The following is a 20,147-nucleotide window of genomic DNA, read 5'->3' as shown; positions in this document are numbered from 1 at the left end:
GGCATATGCATGTCTGAAAAGTTGCAAGCCTTTTATGATTGCATACATACATACATACATACATACACAGGATTAGCATATTTAAAGATGTATGGCGATGAACCATATGTGGGTGGCAGCTTTACTTGCAGATATCGTATTGCCTCGATCTGTTTTAGTACAATATATATTGTTACCGAACTGTCTAAAGAAGACTGATCGATTCGAAGGGGCCAATCAGAAACCCAACTGGTACATTCTTCATTCATGGATTGCAGGCAGTGAACGAACATGCCCATTGAGAATTCATTATCATCCGTCAAGCATGGGGGAAGACAAATCAGCAATTACTTGTTTACTTCAGTCCTGTAAATGTTTAAAGAAGTTTTTTCGTATTGCATATATGGAAACGCTCATCTTTTTTATTATTTTCTGCTTGCTGAATTTGAGCTTATGCCATTGGAAAAGTAAACTAATGATTAACAACTACTACTATAGTCTATAGACCATACTAAGTATGCTGGCACTGAATGCAGTTAATTAAGCAAAATTACTATACAGAAGGCAAAGCATATGGACCCAACATGCTGAAATCAAACGGCATGTATAATAAGAGATCAGTTGCAAGAAGATTACAACATTAATTGGTAGTTTAACTATTGGAGTTCAACTGAATGGACCCAATTTGTCTGCAATATACTACACTATGCTGGATATAGTCGCTTTTCTCACAAGACACCAGCTGTTCTGGACCCAATATGCTGGCAAACCACTTAGCATACAAATTGTGAGCATTGTTGCACCTTCATGTCCTGGTTAACATACATAATTGACTAGGATGGGATTATCTACAAAATTTGAGCGATGGGGTATGGATCTTCTCGCTAGAAGCTGCAGACCAGTGATTGCCGGGATTGATGACGAAGAAGAGGGCGAGACATTGAGCATTTTCCGTTATTTGCAATGGACGCCAGCAGAGCTTCCTGCATTTCTTTGGAGGTGCGCCGTGGGATTAAAGACACCACGTACTCCATCAATGCCGCATCGCACGGCAGCGTAATGGGTCCATCGCTTGGCAGTCCGAACTCTTCTTCCGACAACTTAAGGAGCCCTCTGATGATCCCATGGTTAAGATACGCAATTGGAAAAGCGAATCGTCTTTGATCCGCCGTGTACACAACAAAATGACCCCTATCGGCCACTGATGATGAGCTGCTCCCACTACTGACATCTCCTTCGGCTCTTGGTATTGAAATTCTTCTTCTTCTTGTGATGGCGGCCGCCCGCTGCCATTTCCTTACCATCTTGATGAGTTTCTTGGTGCTGATCATACTGTCTTGCTTTGTTATACTATGATCGAGGAGAAGAGGAGGTTGGTATCTCTCTCTGAATGATGAATTGGTTTGCTGTGTTAATCTGAGGGAGGGAGGATAGCTATATATATATATATATATATATATATAAACATAGCCACAGGCACTGCAATTGAATGTGGCTTTCTATGGGTAGGGGTCCATGGCTACAAGATCATGTGCTATTTAATGCAGAAGAGAACTGGGCGGTGGCCAATCACCATCTCTTGTTCCGTTCCTTCTGTGTGCTAAGTGGTTAGATGACACGTGGGGTCTGAATCCAGTGGTCTCTGTGATTCCAGGACTTGAGAAGCACCAAAAAGGGGCCAAATTGGTCAATTATCTGGACTACATCTTTCTCCCCTGTTAAATGTTCAACCACTTACATGAATATGTATATATCTATGAAAGAATAGGTTGTGGTTGGCCAATGGGTGAGACAAAAATTTTGGAGCACTGAGAATTTTCAGAACAATATAGAACGTCAAACCTAACATGTCTATGAGACAAGAAAGAACTATGTGGCTTCAAGTGGATAAGGCTGTGTCCCTATGAAGTAATATCAAGACCTTCACCTTAGCATAATTTGCAATTTGGAGGCCCCAGTGATAATTTGGTGCCATATTTGGATCTGCCCACTAAATATGTGGGACTATAATTTGTTAGTATTAAAACAGCCAAATATAATGCTTTTTAAAGAATTCAAGTGCTCCCATTTACTCAGTTTAGTTTATTAGATTTAAGCTATGTGATTCATTTGAAATTTCTTTTCATAATTTTCTATCTATTTGTTCTCCTTTTTTTCACTTTTCTGGCGTTTTAGGTTCTAAAATGCTCCTTGACAGTAGCACTGATTTATATGCTGCTGCGTTTTACTTTGACATAACTTGCTCACATTAGTTTCACCTGCTCATTGGTATCACAAATTGCCTTTTTCGTCTGCTGAAATAAAAAGATTAGTACTACTCTCTCGCATTAGTGCTACATTAAAATTGTGGTATTCTTTGGTCTCCTATCAACCAAAAAGAGAAAAGATGGCATGGAAGAGTGGCTGCAACATTTCTTCCAGATTCAACAAGAATTCTGATACGCAGTATTTGCTAAAGGAAGAACTACATCAATTTTTATAGATCTAGTCTGGAAATTAATTTCATTTAATTCGACAATGGGGAACTTTAGTCTATTTATATATGGAGAAAGGCTCTGGAGTTACTGAATTCGACATATCTCATTTTCTCAATTGTGTAGATGCTAACTGCATTTTATGAAATCAATCATCAATTAACTGTGTTTTACATTCCTTGACAGCTGCTTGTTCCAGATTCAACAAAGAATTCTGGTACACAGGATTTCCTAGAGGAGGAACTTCATCAATTTTCAGAGACCTGTTCTGGAAATTAATTTCATTTGATTTGACATGGGGAACCCACATAACTAAAATGATGGAGAAAGGCTCTAAACTTACTGAAATTACAGATACCTTCTGTACCAAGAACGTTTCTTTTAGTCTTTTAGACACTAGTAGTTACCTAGATTTCATATCAAAGTATCATTTGCGATGGAACAAGAACAAACATGAGCAAAATCTATTTGGAGATTCCATTAATTATATTAATCTAACTGCAATGCGTATCATTTACAAAACTGGAGTGTAATCAGATCAGAAACTGCAGACTAATTGCTGATTGCTTTGTCCTTGTTGGTGGTTCTGGAATGATAGGCATCGACTACTAGTGATGGACAATAGCAGTGCCCCCTGCAGCTCCTCGGATGCATTCCTTTTTATCAAAGAGAGTGCATATTCAAAAAATATTGCATCAAAAGGCAATGTGATAGGGCCATGGCTTGGCAGTCCATACTCTTCCTCTGCCATTTTTAGGAGCTCTCTGACTACTTCCTTGCTCAGATAAGCCAAGGGAATTACAAAGCGTGTCCCATCAGCAGAGTACACTACAAAGTGACCCTTATCAACTGTTGATGGGCTGCAATGGCCTGCAGCAACAGCCTCTTTGGTTATCGGAGAAGTGATTCTTTTCGGAGTGATAGCAGCCAGCTTCTGCCACTTCCGTGCCATTTTTACGAGCTTCTTAGAGCTGATCATGCTTGTTTTTCTAGGAGTCTAGAAAGGGTGGAATTTGTTGGAAAGAGAGAAAGGGAGATTTGGCTCTTGGAAGACTGAAAAAGCTGTCCCTCTGCTTGATAGGAAATAAAGAAGGAGCCCTACTTATATGTACTCAAAAAAGTTGGTGACCCTGCCTTAAATACATCTAGCTTTGGAATTCTATGGGAAGCAAACCCATGTGGCAAATGAATGAGAAGGACGATATTAGTGGTAGGCATGCCCGGTTATGTATGTTAATCAGGACATGAAGGTGCAACAAAGCCCACATTTGATGTGTTAAGTGGTTTGACAACATATTGGGCCCAGAAAGCTGGTGTCCTATGAGAAAAGTGACTATATCCTGCACTATGGAGTGGATTGCAGACAAATTGGGTCCATTCTCTTGAACTACCACTATGTGCATACTAAGAAATGTTATAATTTTCATGCAACTGTTCTCTGACCATATACCTTGTTTAATTTAGTATGTTGGTTCCATATGGTTTTCCTTTTATATTAAGATGATATGACTAGGGTGAGAATAGTGAACTTTTGTGTTTGAACTCCATGAAATTGATGGCCATGATACAAGTGGGAGAGATGTGGACAAGTGGCTAAATGGTGGCCAAGTAAATGAGAATGGCTACAATGTTGCCAAGTGGCTAAATGGTGGCCAAGTAAATGAATGGCTAGAAATTGCCCAATTTCTAGTCACACAAAATTTGTGGCCATAGTTCATCCTTGAAACCTATATAAGAGAGGCTTGGATGATGGTTTTATAATCCATATCATTCCATCACATTTCTTCTCTTCTCCTCTATAGCTTCATTTCTTAGTGCCTAGAGAGAAATTGTAAGGTGTTTTACTCCTATTAATAGAGAGAGTGATAATTGTTCTCTCCTAACAATTAGAGAATAATTGATTTACTCTATTCTTTCTAGTGTGATCCATTTTTCACTTGTTCGTGGACGTAGCCTATATTAGTGAACCACATAAATCTTAGTGTTTAGTTCCTATTTTCTCAACTTTATTTTAGCTGTGTGATATCTTTTTGTTACTTTGATTTACCAACAATGGTATCCGAGCTGTTGGTTAGTGGTTACTATTCACTATACGGTTACTATTCACACATGTAGTTGTATACTTTTTCAGTATTGTTAACGTATACGAGGTTTGTCTCAATATGGTATATATATATAATACTATTCACGTATATGGTACTATTCACAGTGAAATAAAGTAAGTTGGTCCAGTTGAGAAACAAATTGTTGTCAATACCATGGTAGCAAAATATGATATTGAGAAGTTTAATGGGAGTAATTTCTCCCTATGGAAACTGAAAATAAAGGCAGTCCTGAGGAAGGACAATTGCTTAACAGCAATTAAAGGCAGACCTACAAGGATAATTAATGAGAAGTGGAAGGAGATGGATGACAATGTTGTTGGCAACCTACATCCAACAATGGTAGATTCAATCTTATCAAGTGTTGCAGAAAAGAAGACGGCAAAGGAGATTTGGGATGCTCTCACCAAATTGTACGAGATTAAATCACTTCACGACAGGACATTCTTAAAGAGGAGACTTTATACTCTTCGAATGAGTGAATCCACAACAGTAACAAAGCACATCAACAATCTAAATACTCTATTTTCCCAACTTACAACATCAGATTACAACATGGTAGAAAATGAGCGTGCAGAGCTTCTACTTCAAAGTATACCTGATTCATATGATCAACTCATCATCAACATAACAAATAATGATATTGTTGATAGTCTTCAATTTGATGATGTTGATGTCATTATTCTTGAAAAAGAATCCAGGCGGAAGAACAATGAAGACATATTAGAAAGTTCAAAGCAAGCAGAGGCTTTGTCAGTGATGAGAGGTAGATCAATGGATTGTGGCTCCAGTGGGAGTCAAAATTAGAGTAGATCAAAGTCACGAAGAATGAAGAACTTCAAATGCTACCATTGTGGCATGAAAGGGCACTTGAAGAAAGATTGTTGGCACAACAAGAAAAATGCAGAAAAAGCTCCTAAAGCAACAACCTCTCAAGGGTGTGTTGCTAGTACCTTTAATTATGGAGAAATCTTGTATGGCGAAGTAGCAATTGGCTCTAAAGGCGAAAAGCAACTCATTAATGTTTGGATAATGGATTCGGAGCAACATGGCACATGACTCCACGACGAGAATGGTTTTGCACTTATGAACATATCTCAGAAGGATCTGTGTTCATGGGTAATGATTATGCCTTAAAAATTGCTGGAGTTGGTACCGTCAAGTTGAAAATGTACGATGGTACTATTAACACAATTCAAGGGGTACGATATGTGAAAGGTTTGAAGAAGAATCTATTGTCTATTGGACAATTATATGACCTTTGGTGCAAAACCCATATCGAAGGTGGGATCTTGAAAGTGGATAGAGGTGATGAAAGCAGAAAAGATCGCAACAAATCTATACATGCTTTTGGGAGATACAATGTGAGAGGCGAATGCATCTATTGCAACATCCAGCCAAGAAGATTCATCGATGATGTGGTATCCCAAACTAAGCCACATGTCAGAACGAGGTTTGAAGATTCTTGCAGAACGTAATCTCCTTTACGGGCTCAAATCGGTAAACTTACCTTTCTGTGAGCACTGTGTGATAAGTAAGCAGCATAGATTAAAGTTTAGCAGATCTGATGCAAGGAGTAAATGCATTCTAGACTTGATTCATTCTGATGTATGGGAGTCACTAGAAATATCCCTAGGAGGAGAAAAATATTTTGTATCATTCATTGATGACTACTCCAAGAGATTACAGGTGTACCCAATCAAGAAGAAGTCATATGTGTTTTTAATATTCAAGGACTTCAAAGTAAGAGTAGAACTTGAATATGAAAAGAGGATCAAGTGCTTAAGGACAAACAATGGAGGAGAATATATAGACGTCAATTTTCTAACATTTTGCAAGCAAGAGGGTATTCAAAGGCAATTCACAGTTGCACATACACCTTAGCAAAATGGTGTAACAAAGCGGTTGAACAGAACTCTCCTAGAAAGAACAAGAGTTATGTTGGGAACCGCAGGATTAGCCAAGTCTTTCAGGGTAGAAGCAATCAAAATCGCCTGTTATGTGATAAATCGGTCACCGTCAATTGCAATTAGTCTAAAGACACCAATGGAGATGTGGACTAGCAAGCCAGCATATTATTCTTCTCTACATGTGTTTGGATGTCCTGTGTACGTGATGTACAACTCCCAAGAAAGAACAAAGCTAGATCCAAAATCCAAGAAATGTATATTCTTGGGCTATGCTAATGGTGTTAAGGGGTATCACTTGTGGGATCCCATTACCCGTAAGGTTACAGTCAGTAGAGATGAGATATTTGCAGAAAATGAACTGCAAAGTGAGCAGAAGGCTGATAGCACTACTAAAGTGACTTGTCAAGAAAGAGACTTGGAAATAAAAGGATTCAATTGTTCTTATTCTTTGGAATGGGCCGATTACAAAATATATACAAATTTCATTGCTAAATAAGGAAGTTATTTCCTATGGAAGTTTCCAAATATGGTTTTGGAAACTTTATACAGAATCTACAATACAACTCCTATTGGAAAGATTACAATAACATAAATATACAACAATCTAAAAGATACATCTTTTGTTTAGGAAACTAGAATCAATCAATCTAATTCTGGAATCAATCAATCAGTAATTATAATCAATCATTCCCGAGAGCTATCAAAACTCCCCCTCAAGATTGGGAATGAATATCATCCATCTCGATCTTGCTCACCATTCTATGAAACATTGTTGTAGGAAGACCTTTAGTTAGTACATCCCTTAGCTAATCATTTGAAGAGATATAAGGAGTGCAAATCAATCCACTATCCAATTTTTCCTTTATAAAGTGTTTGTCCACTTCAACATGTTTTGTTCTATCATGTTGAACTGGATTATGGGTAATGCTGATTGCTAACTTATTATCACAATATAACTTCATAGGTGTTGTCCACTTAATCTTGAGATCATCTAGCAACAATTTCAGTAATAGCAGTTCACATATCCCTAGGGCCATGGATCTAAACTCAGCCTCTGCACTTAACCAAACAACCACATTTTATTTTTTTCTTCTCCATGTTACCAAATTACCTCCCAAAAAGGTACAATAGCCTAATGTTGACCTCCTGTCCACCATAGATCCCATATAATCTGAGTCCGTGTAAGTTTCAAGAGTCATGGATTCTCCTTTCCAGAATAAAATACCCTTCCTGGGGTTCCTTTCAAGTAGTGGAGGATCCTGTACACTACCCTTAAATGAATCTCCCTTTGGTTGTGCATGAATTAGCTAACTACTTCCACAGCATAAGCTATGTCTGGCTGAGTATCAGCTAAGTAGATTAGCTTGTCAACCAACCGTTGATAAGACCCTTTGTTAACCATGTCATCTTATAAGGCCTCTCCTAACTTATGATTTAGTTTAATAAAGGGTTTCCACCACCTTACATCCAAGCATACTGGTGTCTTTGAATATATATTTTTGTTATGAGAAAAAAATTTCCTCTTTTAAATGAGCCACTTCTATCCCTAAAAAATATTTCAGTCTTCCCAAGTCCTTAATCTCAAATTCCCTAATCAAACACTCCTTCAACTTACTCATCCTTTCCTCATCATTGCTAGTGACAACAATATCATCAACATAGACTATGAACGCTATTACTCCTCCTATAGCAGAGTGTTTAATGAATAAGGTATGATCTCCTTAACTTTACCTATACCCCATACCAACCATCACACTTGTAAATCGACCAAACCAGGCCTTCGGGGACTATTTTAGTCCGTATAGTGCCTTCTTCAACTTGCAGACTACTTTTTCTTGTGTTATGGGGTTGTATCTTGGTGGTAATTCCATGTATACTTCCTCGTCTAGGTCTCCATGCAAAAATGCATTTTTTACATCGAATTGTTGCAATGACCAACCAAGATTAGCAGCCAAAGATAGGAGGACTCTTATTGTATTTAATTTTGCAACTGATGCAAAAGTATCTAAGTAGTCTACCTCGTATTCTTGGGTATACCCCTTGGCCACCAATCTTGCTTTATACATGTCCAATGACTTATCAGATTTATACTTTACTGTATACACCCACTTATAACCCACCAAATGTTTTCCCTTAGGCAATTGCACAAGTTCCCACGTTTAGTTCTTCTCTAAGGCTGTTATCTCAATCTCCATGGAATCTTTCCAATTCCTATCCCCTATTGCTTCAAAAAAAAGTTTTGGGTATTGGAATTGTGTGGAGATTGGTAAGGAAGGCCTTGTGATTGGATGACAATTTAGAATATGAGAGAAATAAGTGTAAGGGATGCTTAGTACAGGTTCTAGTTCCCTTCCTAATAGCAATAGGCCAATCAAGATCACTATTAGGTGTAGGTTCAACAGATTCAGTGGGGTTATCAGCAGATAATGAAGAAGTAACAGAATTACCTGGTGAAGATTTAGAAGAGCTGGCTGAATTTTCATTGTTGTCTGTGGTAGGACTAGGGTTGTTTGAGGATATTGGGGCTTGCATAGGGTCAAATACAAGCCTTGCCCTTCTTGAATAAATCTGCAGTGGTCGAGGGGGTCTTAGAAATAGGTTACTCTGGTGTCACACCTAGCACATCCTCTGGAACATAAGATGGTACCAAAGGGATTGATAGATCAGGAATAAGGGGAATAGAGAAATGATTCCTATCAGGTAGGTCATTTTCCTAAGCATTGGGGTGTTTAAAATAAGGCTCATTTTCAAAAAAAGTCACATTTGCTAACACAAAATATCTCTTTGAAGGAGGATGATAGCAACGGTACCTTTTTTGAGTAGGAGAGTAACCAATGAACACACATTTCAGTGCTCGAGGATCTAATTTTACTCTATTAACTGTAGAAACGTGAACATAGGCTACACATCTGAACACTTTGGGATTCCAATTGCTAGTCACATGGAAATCAGGGAAATGTTTGGTTAGCGGTTGAATTGGACTTTGGGATTCAAGAGATTTTGAGGGTAGTCTATTGATAAGAAAGGTGGTTGTCAAAGCTGCTTCCCCCTAATAGCTTTTAAGAACATTATGGTGAAACAAAAGAGCCCTAATAACAACTAGAAGATGATCATTCTTCCTCTCAGCTACCCCATTTTGTTGGGGGGTGTAAGGACAGGAAGACTCGTGAATAACACCCTTTTGTTGAAAGAAATCAAAGAGGGATCAGTTGAAAAAATCTCTAGCATTACAGACCTAAAACATTTTATTTCTACCCCAAATTGATTCCTAATCATGTTATAGTATACAGAGAATACAGTGCTGACTTCTGACTTTTATTTTAATAGGTATAACCACACTGTTCTAGTGCAATCATTTACAAAGTTAACAAACCACCGTGCCCAGAAAATGTTGGGAACACTTGATGGCCCCCCAAACATTACTATGTATTAAAGAAAGAGGAAGATTAGCTCTTTTATTAGATAGAAGAAAAGACACCATTTTTTGCTTTACAAACTCACGCACAACACAATTGAAATTCTTAACATCTAGATCTTTAAACAATTCTGGAAATATCACCCTAAGTGTTAAGAAAGAGGGATGACCAAGCCGGTGATGATGTAACCATACTTGGTCTTTATTATAATAAGCTAAGTATGACATGGGAGAATGGTTCTTGCTGTTGTCCTGCCCACTCAGTTCCTTAAGATGATAGAGACCATCTCCAGTCCTAACAAGCCCAATCATCTTCTTCATGCCTTGTTCCTGCAACTCACAAACATTTGAATGAAAAATGTTTCTGGATAGATAGGAGGTTAGTACACAATTTAGGAACATGTAGGATATTTCTGAGAGTGAGATGTTTATTAAGAACATCTCCTTGGCCGGCAAGGTGATTAGTGAACCATCTACCATTTTAATCTTTTTGGAGCTTGGACAAGGATTATAGTTGATGAAGAATTGAGAAAAAAGGGGTCATATGGTTTAAGGCCCCTGAGTCTAATACCCAAGAGTTGTGATTCACGATTTCTAAAGCATGTAAGGAAAAAGAATAGGAATGAGTACTTGTAAGGGCAAGAGAGTAGTTACCCTTCTCGATCTTCTTGTCAGGGGACCCTAGAAAACCTTTTAGCCTTTCAATTTCTGCCTTGTAAGGTTCAAGAGCTTCTCCTTGATCTTGATTTTTTGACTCGAGTGCAGGCTGCTGATAATTGTTGGCCATATGTACCTGCCCCTATCCTTGATTCCTTGCTAGTGGTCCTCCTTTGGGTGGCCTTCCATGCAGTTTCCAACACCCCTCTACGGTATGCCTAGGCTTTTTGCAGAAGGTACACCATAGAGACTCTCTATCCATAGCCTTCTTCTCTTCTTTGGGTGGCCCTCTATTCTGGTTGTGAGCCTTCAAGGTCAGAAAGGAAAAGTTGTCTACTGGTGTAGATTCCAGCATCACTCCTCTTCTCCCATCTTCTACATGTACTAGGGAAATCACCTTATTCAGGGAGGGCAGATCCACCTTGCTTAGAATCTGCACTCTCACTGCATCAAACTCCACATTAAGGCTAGCCAAAAAATCATACGTTTTCTCCTTCTCTACAAATTGTTTATGAAGTCCAGTATCCTCCCTACACTTCATCTTCAAACACTGGTAGTAATCCAACTCTTGCCATAGAGTTTGCAATAGATTTGCAAACTCTGTTATGGCCTTCATCCCCTACTTGGTCGCTACCACCTTAATCCTTATCTCATATATCTGGGCCGCCTCACAAACCTTGGAATAGGTGAGGTTTATTGCATCCCAAATATCCTTGGCTGCTGTCACTAATTTCTGGAATCATGGAGTTCCAGAGCTAAGACATCACCAAGGAGTCTTCATCATCCCATGCTGCAAATGTTGGATCTCTTTCCTTCGGATCGGTTCCTAACAGATGGTTGAGTTTCCCATTTCCCTTTAGAAAGGTTCGAATTAATTGCGACCACTTCAAGTAGTTTTTTTCGTTCAATTGGTAAGTTACTTGAAGGTTCTGCAATTCTCCTCCTCAGTTCCCACTGTTAATTCTAGTAAATAAAACTTTTGTCGTGTTGTTGGAATTAGTCGTGTCCGAGATTGGATTTTGGGTAGAAGACATGATGTTGGGTGAAGAAGAAAAAGATTGAATAAAGGAGGAAAAATAAAACCACAAAAGTCACGAAAAAATCAGTAACTAAACTCTTGTGGCTGTGATACCATATCAAGAAAGAGACTTGGAAATAAAAGGATTCAATCATTCTTATTCTTTGGAATGGGCCAATTACAAAATATATACAGACTTCCTTATTGAATAAGGAAGTTATTTCCTAGGGAAGTTTCCAAATATGGTTTTGAAAACTTTGTACAGAATATACAATACAACTCCTATTGGAAAGATTACAAAAACATAAATATACAACAATCTAAAAGATACATCTTTTGTTTTGGAAACTAGAATCAATCAATCTAATTCTGGAATCAATCAATCAGTGATTATAATCAATCATTCTCGAGAGTTATCAACATGACTACTACAGTTCAAATAGATGAAAAAACTAGAGAATATGATTCTTTTGAAGCAGAACCAGAGCACGAGGAACAAGAACCAAATGGGGCCAATGATGTAGAAGTTCGAAGAATAACATGTCAGATAAGAAAACTATCATGGCACTCAAGACTATGTTATGACAAGCTGTTGGTTGTGAAGCTCCAAACGGCGTCGTTGCATTTAAGCTGATTACATGGCCACGTGTAGCAACCGCATGCTGCCATTTGGCAGCTGCTGGATGGCAGCACGTGGCAACCATCAGCTGCTTTCGGTTGGCGCCAAACCTTGCTTTATCTTGCCCGATCATCTCCCTTACTCGTCTGCCATTTCTGTTGGAATAATCATCATGCTTGCACGATGTGATCTTGGCCCTCCATCTGTGCTTTATGTGGCGTAATCTCAGCCATCCATCATCGCTATTTTATCCCACCCCTCGGGATGTGTTCTAGTCAGACGATTGAAGTGAAAGAAACAAAAAGCAATGGAGAAAGGAAAAGATTCAGAAGAGGCGAGAGCCTTTGTCTTCGAGGCTAGGGTTCCTGGTTTGCTTCTCTGTTTTTCATTCTCTATAAATGTTGTATAGCTTTTCTTAAGTTATATAGTTCGATAAGGTTCTGCCTTTTAATCTGTATTGAGTGATTATTGGGCATTTTTGTATTCTCGAACCAGTGTTTGTACAGAGGGTTTGTGAGGGTTTTATGTGGGTGTAATCTCGGATTCATCTCATAGTGCAGTGAACTCTTTTCTCTTGAGCTCAACATGGACGTAGTCTCGTTTTGAGGTGAACCACGGTAAAAATCTTTTGCCTCCTTTCCCTTTTTCGTTTTTGTTTTGTGTATGTTTATTTTGCTTCTAATTTTGTTCATCAAGATTCTGTGATTGAAAAGCATCGAAAACCCTAAGGTTTTTGTTATCGGTTCCCAACAGTGGTATTAGAGTCGTGTTAAGATCGGCTCTTAGGGTTTCTATAAGTTCAATCGTTTTTCAAATCGAGGGTGGTCATTGATTCGAGGGGTTCTTTGAGAGTTCGTGTCAGTGGGTGTTTGCTGTAGGGATTCTCTTTAGTGTCTATAGCCCTCTAAGTTACCTTCGTGCAAGACGGAGATGAATTCTACCCGATTTGAAATCGATATATTTGATGGAAAAGGAGATTATGGAAGCTGGAAAAAGAAGATGAGAGTGTTACTTTCTCATCACAAAGTGCTTATAGCACTTGAGTCAGATGATCGCAAATGGTCCGCAGACCAGCTTGCGAGGACAGAAGAAATCAGAGAGGAAGCCTTCAATCTGATCTTCCTCCACTTATGTGATAGTATGATCCGCAAAGTAGATGGTATGTCTACTCCCTTAGAACTCTGGAATAAGCTAGATTATTTATTTTCTGTCATCACTGCACCTAATTTAGTTTACTTGAAATGCATGTTGTTTAACTTTAAAATGAGTACATCTAAGACAATGGATGAGAACATAGACAAATTTACTAGGCTTGCATTATTACTTAGAGGTACTGATCAAGCTTTAGGTGACTCGAGTGAAGCTATGATTCTGTTAAATTCATTGCCTGATGATTATGATGTTGTTAAACATACATTGAGATATACTGGCATTGTACCGAGTCTAGACCTTGTTATTTCAGCCATTAAGGCTAGAGAACTGGAACTAGGAACATCTAAGAAATCTGAAAATAACCTATTTGTGAAGAGTAAAAATAAAAAAAAAACACTTTATAAGTAACAATGATCAAACTAGTGGGTCAGGGCAAAAAGGTAAGAAGAAAGACAAAAAGGGTAAGCAAAAATAGAAATGCTATCACTATGGGAAAGAGGGACACATTAAGAAATACTATTATGACTTCATCAGAAAACAAAAACAAGGAGGAAATGTAAATGCTAATGCTAATAATTCAAATTGCTTATATGAGGTTCTTACTGTTTCAGATTTTTCTATTGATAATGAATGGATCATGGATTCAGGTTGTTCTTTCCATATGTGTCCTAACATTGATTGGTTTCAAAATTTTGATAAAAGGAATCTGGAATAGTGTTTATGGGTAATAACCAATCCTGTAGGGTTAAAGGTATAGAAAACATATCTCTTAAATTGCATGATAACAAAACTAGAACCTTAACTGATGTAAGATATGTTCCTGACTTAAAAAGAAATCTGATATCTCTTGGCACATTAGATGAGCTAGGGTTCTCTTATAAGCAGAAAATGGATCCATGCATGTGTTTAAAAGAGATGAATTAATCCTAACCAGTGCTAAGAAAAATGGATTGTATGTTTTGGATGACTGTTATTTTCCCTTTGATAATGTTAATTCTGCATGCATAGTCAAAACTGATAAGACAGAACTCTGGCACCTGAGGCTTGGCCATATGAGCATGAAAGGTCTTAAGACACTGTCTAACCAAGGTTACCTTGGTTCAGTGCCAATTGGGTCCCTCGATTTTTGTGAGTTATGTGTTCTAGGCAAGTAACACAGGCTGAGTTTCCATAAAGGGACTCACCTGGCGAAGGTATGCCTAGAACATATACATGCAGACTTATGGGGGCCTTTTCAGGTCTCTACCTACGGTAGTAACAAGTATTTTCTTTCTATTGTGGATGATTTCACTAGGAAGGTTTGGATTTTTCTTTTAAAATCAAAAGACCAGACTCTAGAGAAGTTTAAAACTTGAAAGAACATAATTGAAAATCAAATAGATAGAAAGATTAAGGTCTTAAGAACAGACAATGGTCTGGAATTTTGTAACAAAGAGTTTGATGAATTTTGCAATACCTAAAGAATACTTAGACATAGGATTGTGAGGTATACACCCCAACAAAATGGGGTAGCTAAGAGAATGAACAGAACCCTTATTGAAAAGGTTAGATGCCTCTTATTCACCTCTAATATGCCAAAGTCCTTTTGGGGGGAGGCTTTGTCCACAGCAGCCCACCTAGTAAATAGAAGCCCATCAACTGCCCTAAACCTAAAATGCCCAGAAGAGAAATGGACTGATAGGAAAATAAATCTTAATTACCTTAGGGTGTTTGGTTGTGAAGCTTATGCTCACAAGTCAGAAGGTACATTAGAACCTAGGTCTTCTAAGTGTGTGTTTGTTGGTTACCAAGAAGGGACCAAAGGCTTTAGACTATGGGAAAGACAATCTGGTGGGATTAAAATTATTATAAGTAGAGATGTTATATTTAATGAAGTCATTTTCCCTTGTAAAACTCTAAACTCAGAAAAAACCAACATTCCTAAAGGTCTAGATGATTTTATCATCCTAGAAGGGTCTCAAATCGAGGTGGAGCAGACTGAAGTTAATCTTCCAGCTGCTATAACAAAATCCAACCTAGAGGATGTTCCAGTCCCAAATGAAAATCAAACCTCTGATCATGATGATGATCAAGAGGAACAAGAAGAAGAACCTGAGATTGAGGTGGAGCATCTCAGCTCAGCTCAAGATCTCAGTGACTACCATCTAGCCCGCGATAGGAGCAGGAGGGTTTCTAGACCCCCTGCAAGGTATGGCTATTCAGAATTAGTGTATTGTGTCCTTGTGGCAGGACTGGAATTAAGGAATAGTGAGCCTTCCACATATGAGGAGGCTGTCAGCTCCAAGGAAAGTGTAAAGTGGCAGCAGGCCATGGAAGAGGAAATGTCCTCTCTTAAAATTAATGGCACCTGGGAGTTGGTGCCTAGACCTTAGAAACAGAAACTGATTCAGTGTAAATGGTTGTACAAGTTAAAAGAAGGCATATCTCCCACTGACGTAATTAGGTATAAAGCAAGATTAGTGGCAAAGGGGTTTACTCAGAGGGAGGGTATAGATTACACTGAAATTTTCTCCCCTGTAGTTAAATTTAAAACCATTCGCATGATGCTATCAACTGTTGTTCAATTTGACCTTGAATTAGAACAATTAGATATCAAAACAGCATTTTTGCATGGAAATTAAGAGGAGAAAATTTATATGGCTCAAGCTGCTGGATATATGGACTCAAATAAGCCCGAACATGTGTGTTTACTAAAAAAATCCTTATATGGCTTAAAACAATCCCCAAGACAATGGTATAAAAAGTTTGATAATTTTGTCCTAGGGATTGAATTTGTTAGAAGTCAATATGATAACTGTCTTTATTTTATTCTCTCCAATGTCCCTGTTTATCTATTGTTACATGTGGATGACATTCTGTTAATTAGCAAGTCTAAGTCTTAGATAAATGAATTAAAACAGATGCTTAACACAAGTTTTGACATGAAAGACTTAGGGTCAGCTAAGAAAATTTTGGGAATGACAATAGAAAGGGAAAGAGGAAATTTCAGCTTAAAGGTTCATCAAAATGACTATTTAATGAAAGTTGTAAAAAGGTTTGGCATGCATAATTGCAAGCCAGTGAGTGTTCCATTAGCTGGACATTTTGTCTTAACTAAATCTCAATGCCCAACGTCCAACTCTGAAATTATTAAAATGGAAAATGTTCCATATGCTAATGCAATTGAAACTATTATGTATGTCATTATTAGTACTAGGCCGGATCTAGCCTATGTTATATCATCCCTTAGCACATTCATGTCAAACTAGGTAAACCTCATTGGGATGCTCTTAAATATTTATTAAGATATATACATGGCTCTATTAATGTTGGATTAATTTACAAGAAAAGATGTAATACACTTGATCTTGTTGGGTATATAGATTCTGACTTCGCAGGGGAAAGAGACACCCGAAAGTCCAATACTGCTCTGTATTTCACCTTGGGTGAAAATTGCATCAGTTGGAAATCACAGCTGCAGCCTCTGATTGCTCTGTCTTCCACTGAGGCTGAGTATGTAGTAGTGACTAATGTTGTTAAAGAGGCTGTGTGGCTTCAAGGTATCCTTCAGGAAATCCACCTGCTTCAAGGTAAGGCTATGGTGTATTCAGACAGTCAAAGTGCGATTCACTTGACCAAAAATCCAGTCTACCATGAACGCACAAAGCACGTGGATGTCAGGTATCATTATGTTAGAGATTTGGTTACTAATGGCACTATTTCTATACTAAAAGTGCCTACAGAAAATAACCCAGCTGATATGGGTACAAAGTTGCTAATTGCAACAAAGTTCAAGCATTTCTTGGACCTGTTGCATGTGGGTATTGGTTAATCTAATCAACCAGAGCTATGAAGGAGAGGATTGTAGCATGCTGCACTTTGTAAAGAATTTCGAATTCACCGGCTGTTTGGTGCTTCAAAGTGGAGATTGTTGGATGTGAAGCTTCAAACGGCGTCATTGCATGGCCACGTGCAGCAACCACATGCTGCCATTTGGCAGCTGCTGGATGGCAGCACGTGGCAACCATTGGCTGCCTTCGGTTGGCGCCAGACCTTGCTTTATCTTGCCCGATCATCTCCCTTGGTTGTCTGCCATTTCTGTTGGAATAATCATTGTGCTTGCACGATGCGATCTTGGCCCTCCATCTGTGCTTTATGAGGCGTAATCTCAACCATCCATCATCATTATTTTATCCCGCCCCTCGGGATGTGTTCCAGTCAGACGATTGAAGCGAAAGAAACAAAAAGCAACGGAGAAAGGAAAAGATTCAGAAGAGGCGAGAGCCTTCGTCTTCGGGGCTAGGGTTCCTGGTTTGCTACTCTGTTTTTCATTCTCTATAAATGTTGTATAGCTTTTCTTAAGTTATATGGTTCGATAGGGTTTTGCCTTTTAATCTGTATTGAGTGATTATTGGGCATTTTTGTATTCTCGAACCAGTGTTTGTACAGAGGATTTGTGAGGGTTTTATGTGGGTGTAATCTCAGATTCATCTCATAGTGCAGTGGGCTCTTTTCTCTCGAGCTCAACGTGGATGTAGCCTCGCTTTGAGGTGAACCACAGTAAAAATCTTTTGCCTCCTTTCCCTTTTTCTTTTTTGTTTTGTGTATGTTTATTTTGCTTCCAATTTTGTTCATCAAGAGTCTGTGATTGAAAAGTATCGAAAACCCTAAGGTTTTTGTTATCAGTTCCCAACACAAGCTATGATGCATACTGTCTTCTAATAAAAGAAAGAGAACTATCAACCTTTCGAGAGGCTCTGAGTACTCCTGATGCTTCTTTATGGTTGATAACAATGTAAGAAGAAATGGAAGCCTTGCATAAAAATAAGATATGGGAACTTGTTTCACTTCTAGAAGGTCGAAAAGCCATTGGTAACAAATAGGTCTATAAGATCAAAAGAGATGGCTATGACCAAGTGGAATGATATCGTGCAAGACTAGTGGTAAAAGGGTTTTCACAAAAAAAAAGGTATTGATTTCAATGAGATATTTCTCCAATGGTCAGACTTACCTGTAACATTCCGCATCGAGCGATAGGAAGGATCGAAACAACTTTCCCTGATGGGCCTACACGAACTTCCCAGGGGTCACCCATCCTTGAGCTGCTCCAACTCAAGCACGCTTAACCCCGGAGTTCCTTGCCTACATTCAGCTCAAAAGGTATCCAGCTGGTGTTATTTCCTTTCTTATACTATTCTCGATATATACTAACTCATCTGGGCTTCTGGGGTATTACATTCTCTCCCCCTTGAGTATATGACGTCCTCGTCATGCGACCTTGCAACTGGTCCCAGACCTTCTCCCCTTTGGAGGCTGCCATCCTAGAAGCCTGCCAGGAGCCACTCCTTGTACAAGCCCTCGAGCCCCAGCGCCACTCCCTGCCCTCATCGGACCGTCTTCGCCAAGGGACGGCTCTGATACCACCTGTAACATCCCGCATCGAGCGATAGGAAGGATCAAAACAACTTACCCTAATGGGCCTACACGAACTTCCCAGGGGTCACTCATCCTTGAGCTGCTCCAACTCAAGCACGCTTAACCCCGGAGTTCCTTGCCTACATTCAGCCCAAAAGGTATCCAACTGATGTTGTTTCCTTTCTTACACTATTCTCGATATATACTAACTCATCTGGGCTCCCGGGGTATTACATTACCACTATCAGAGTAGTTCTAGCAATATGTGTTGCATTTGATTTACATCTTGAACAATTGGATGTGAAAACTGTTTTTCTTCATGGAGAACTTGAAGAGGAGATATACATGCTCCAACCATAAGGCTTTAAAGAACAAGGAAAAGAAAACTTGATTTGCAGGTTAACCGAATTTCTATATGGTCTAAAACAAGCACCAAGATGTTGGTATAAGAGATTTGATTCCTTCATAATTAGCCTTGGATACAACAGACTTAGTTCAGACCATTGTACATATTACAATATGTTTGATGACAATGATTTCATCTTCTTACTGTTGCATGTGGATGACATGGTGGTAGGCCCCAACAAATATTAAGTCCAAGAATTGAAGGCACAATTGGCTAGGGAGTTTGATATAAAGGACTTAGGACTAGCAAACAAGATTTTAGGGATGCAAATTTATCGAGACAGAAAAGATAGGAAGATTTGGCTTTCTCAAAAGAATTATTTGAAGAAAATCTTGCAGCGCTTCAACATGCAAAATTGTAAGCCAATCTCCACCCCACTTCTTATCAATTACAAATTATCCTCAAGTATGTGTCCTAGCAGTGAAACAGAGAGGATGGAAATGTCTCGAGTACTGTATGCATCAACAATGAGAAGCTTAATGTTTGCCATGATATGTACAAGACTAGACATTGCACAAGCAGTGGGAGCAGTTAGTCGATACATCAAAGGAACCTCATATGCTACATTATGTTACGGAGGATCAGAATTTACTGTCAAAGGTTATGTAGATTCAAATTTTGAAGGAGATCTCGACAAAAGAAAATTCACTATGGACTATGTGTTTACACTTGTAGGTGGGGGTATAAGCTAGGTTTCAAAACTGCAAACTATTGTAGCATTATTTATTACAGAAGCAGAATAGATGGAGGCTACACAAGCTTGTAAGGAAGCAATTTGGATACAAAAGCTATTGGAAGAGATCGAGCACAGATAAGAGAAGATTCCTCTATTCGGTGATAGTCGGGTGCCTTGCACATTGCAAGAAATCCATCTTTTCATTCCCAAACAAAACATATAGGAGTTAAATTTCACTTTGTTCGTGAAGTAGTGGAAAACAGAAGCGTGGATATGCAAAAGATTCACATAAAGGAGAACCTAGCAGATGTTTTGACCAAGCCAGTAAATACTAACAAGTTTAAA

At 38.7% G+C, this 20,147-nt stretch overlaps 3 protein-coding genes across 3 annotated transcripts; 1 reads left to right on the top strand and 2 right to left on the bottom strand.

Annotated features, from left to right (window-relative positions):
* Nucleotides 1–655: 655 nt before the first annotated feature.
* On the bottom strand, nucleotides 656–1,482 carry LOC127801303 (auxin-responsive protein SAUR68-like). The gene has a single exon (XM_052336277.1). The coding sequence runs from the start codon at nucleotides 1,308–1,310 to the stop codon at nucleotides 864–866; it is 447 nt and encodes a 148-aa protein (XP_052192237.1). The 5' UTR covers nucleotides 1,311–1,482; the 3' UTR covers nucleotides 656–863.
* A 1,204-nt stretch (nucleotides 1,483–2,686) lies between these two features.
* On the bottom strand, nucleotides 2,687–3,816 carry LOC127801304 (auxin-responsive protein SAUR68-like). Its single transcript, XM_052336278.1, has one exon. The coding sequence runs from the start codon at nucleotides 3,430–3,432 to the stop codon at nucleotides 2,992–2,994; it is 441 nt and encodes a 146-aa protein (XP_052192238.1). The 5' UTR covers nucleotides 3,433–3,816; the 3' UTR covers nucleotides 2,687–2,991.
* A 9,288-nt stretch (nucleotides 3,817–13,104) lies between these two features.
* Nucleotides 13,105–17,137, top strand: LOC127802200 (uncharacterized). The gene is made up of 3 exons (XM_052337908.1): nucleotides 13,105–13,333; nucleotides 15,556–15,649; nucleotides 16,768–17,137. The coding sequence occupies exons 1-3, from the start codon at nucleotides 13,105–13,107 to the stop codon at nucleotides 17,135–17,137; spliced, it is 693 nt and encodes a 230-aa protein (XP_052193868.1).
* Nucleotides 17,138–20,147: the final 3,010 nt, after the last annotated feature.

The sequence above is a fragment of the Diospyros lotus genome, chromosome 5 (genome assembly GCF_014633365.1).
Source record: "Diospyros lotus cultivar Yz01 chromosome 5, ASM1463336v1, whole genome shotgun sequence".
Taxonomy (NCBI): Eukaryota; Viridiplantae; Streptophyta; class Magnoliopsida; order Ericales; family Ebenaceae; genus Diospyros; species Diospyros lotus.
The sequence above is the reverse complement of the archived record's forward strand: the minus strand, read 5'-3'. Positions and strand labels throughout refer to the sequence as shown.

Coding starts and splice junctions, on each gene's coding strand:
- LOC127801303 (XM_052336277.1), bottom strand. CDS start 1,310: ATGATCAGCACCAAGAAACTCATCAAGATGGTAAGGAAATGGCAGCGG.
- LOC127801304 (XM_052336278.1), bottom strand. CDS start 3,432: ATGATCAGCTCTAAGAAGCTCGTAAAAATGGCACGGAAGTGGCAGAAG.
- LOC127802200 (XM_052337908.1), top strand. CDS start 13,105: ATGAATTCTACCCGATTTGAAATCGATATATTTGATGGAAAAGGAGAT. Junction 13,334..15,555: donor TATGATCCGCAAAGTAGATG/GTATGTCTACTC, acceptor TCCTTGTGGCAG/GACTGGAATTAAGGAATAGT. Junction 15,650..16,767: donor CAGGCCATGGAAGAGGAAAT/GTCCTCTCTTAA, acceptor AAATTGCATCAG/TTGGAAATCACAGCTGCAGC.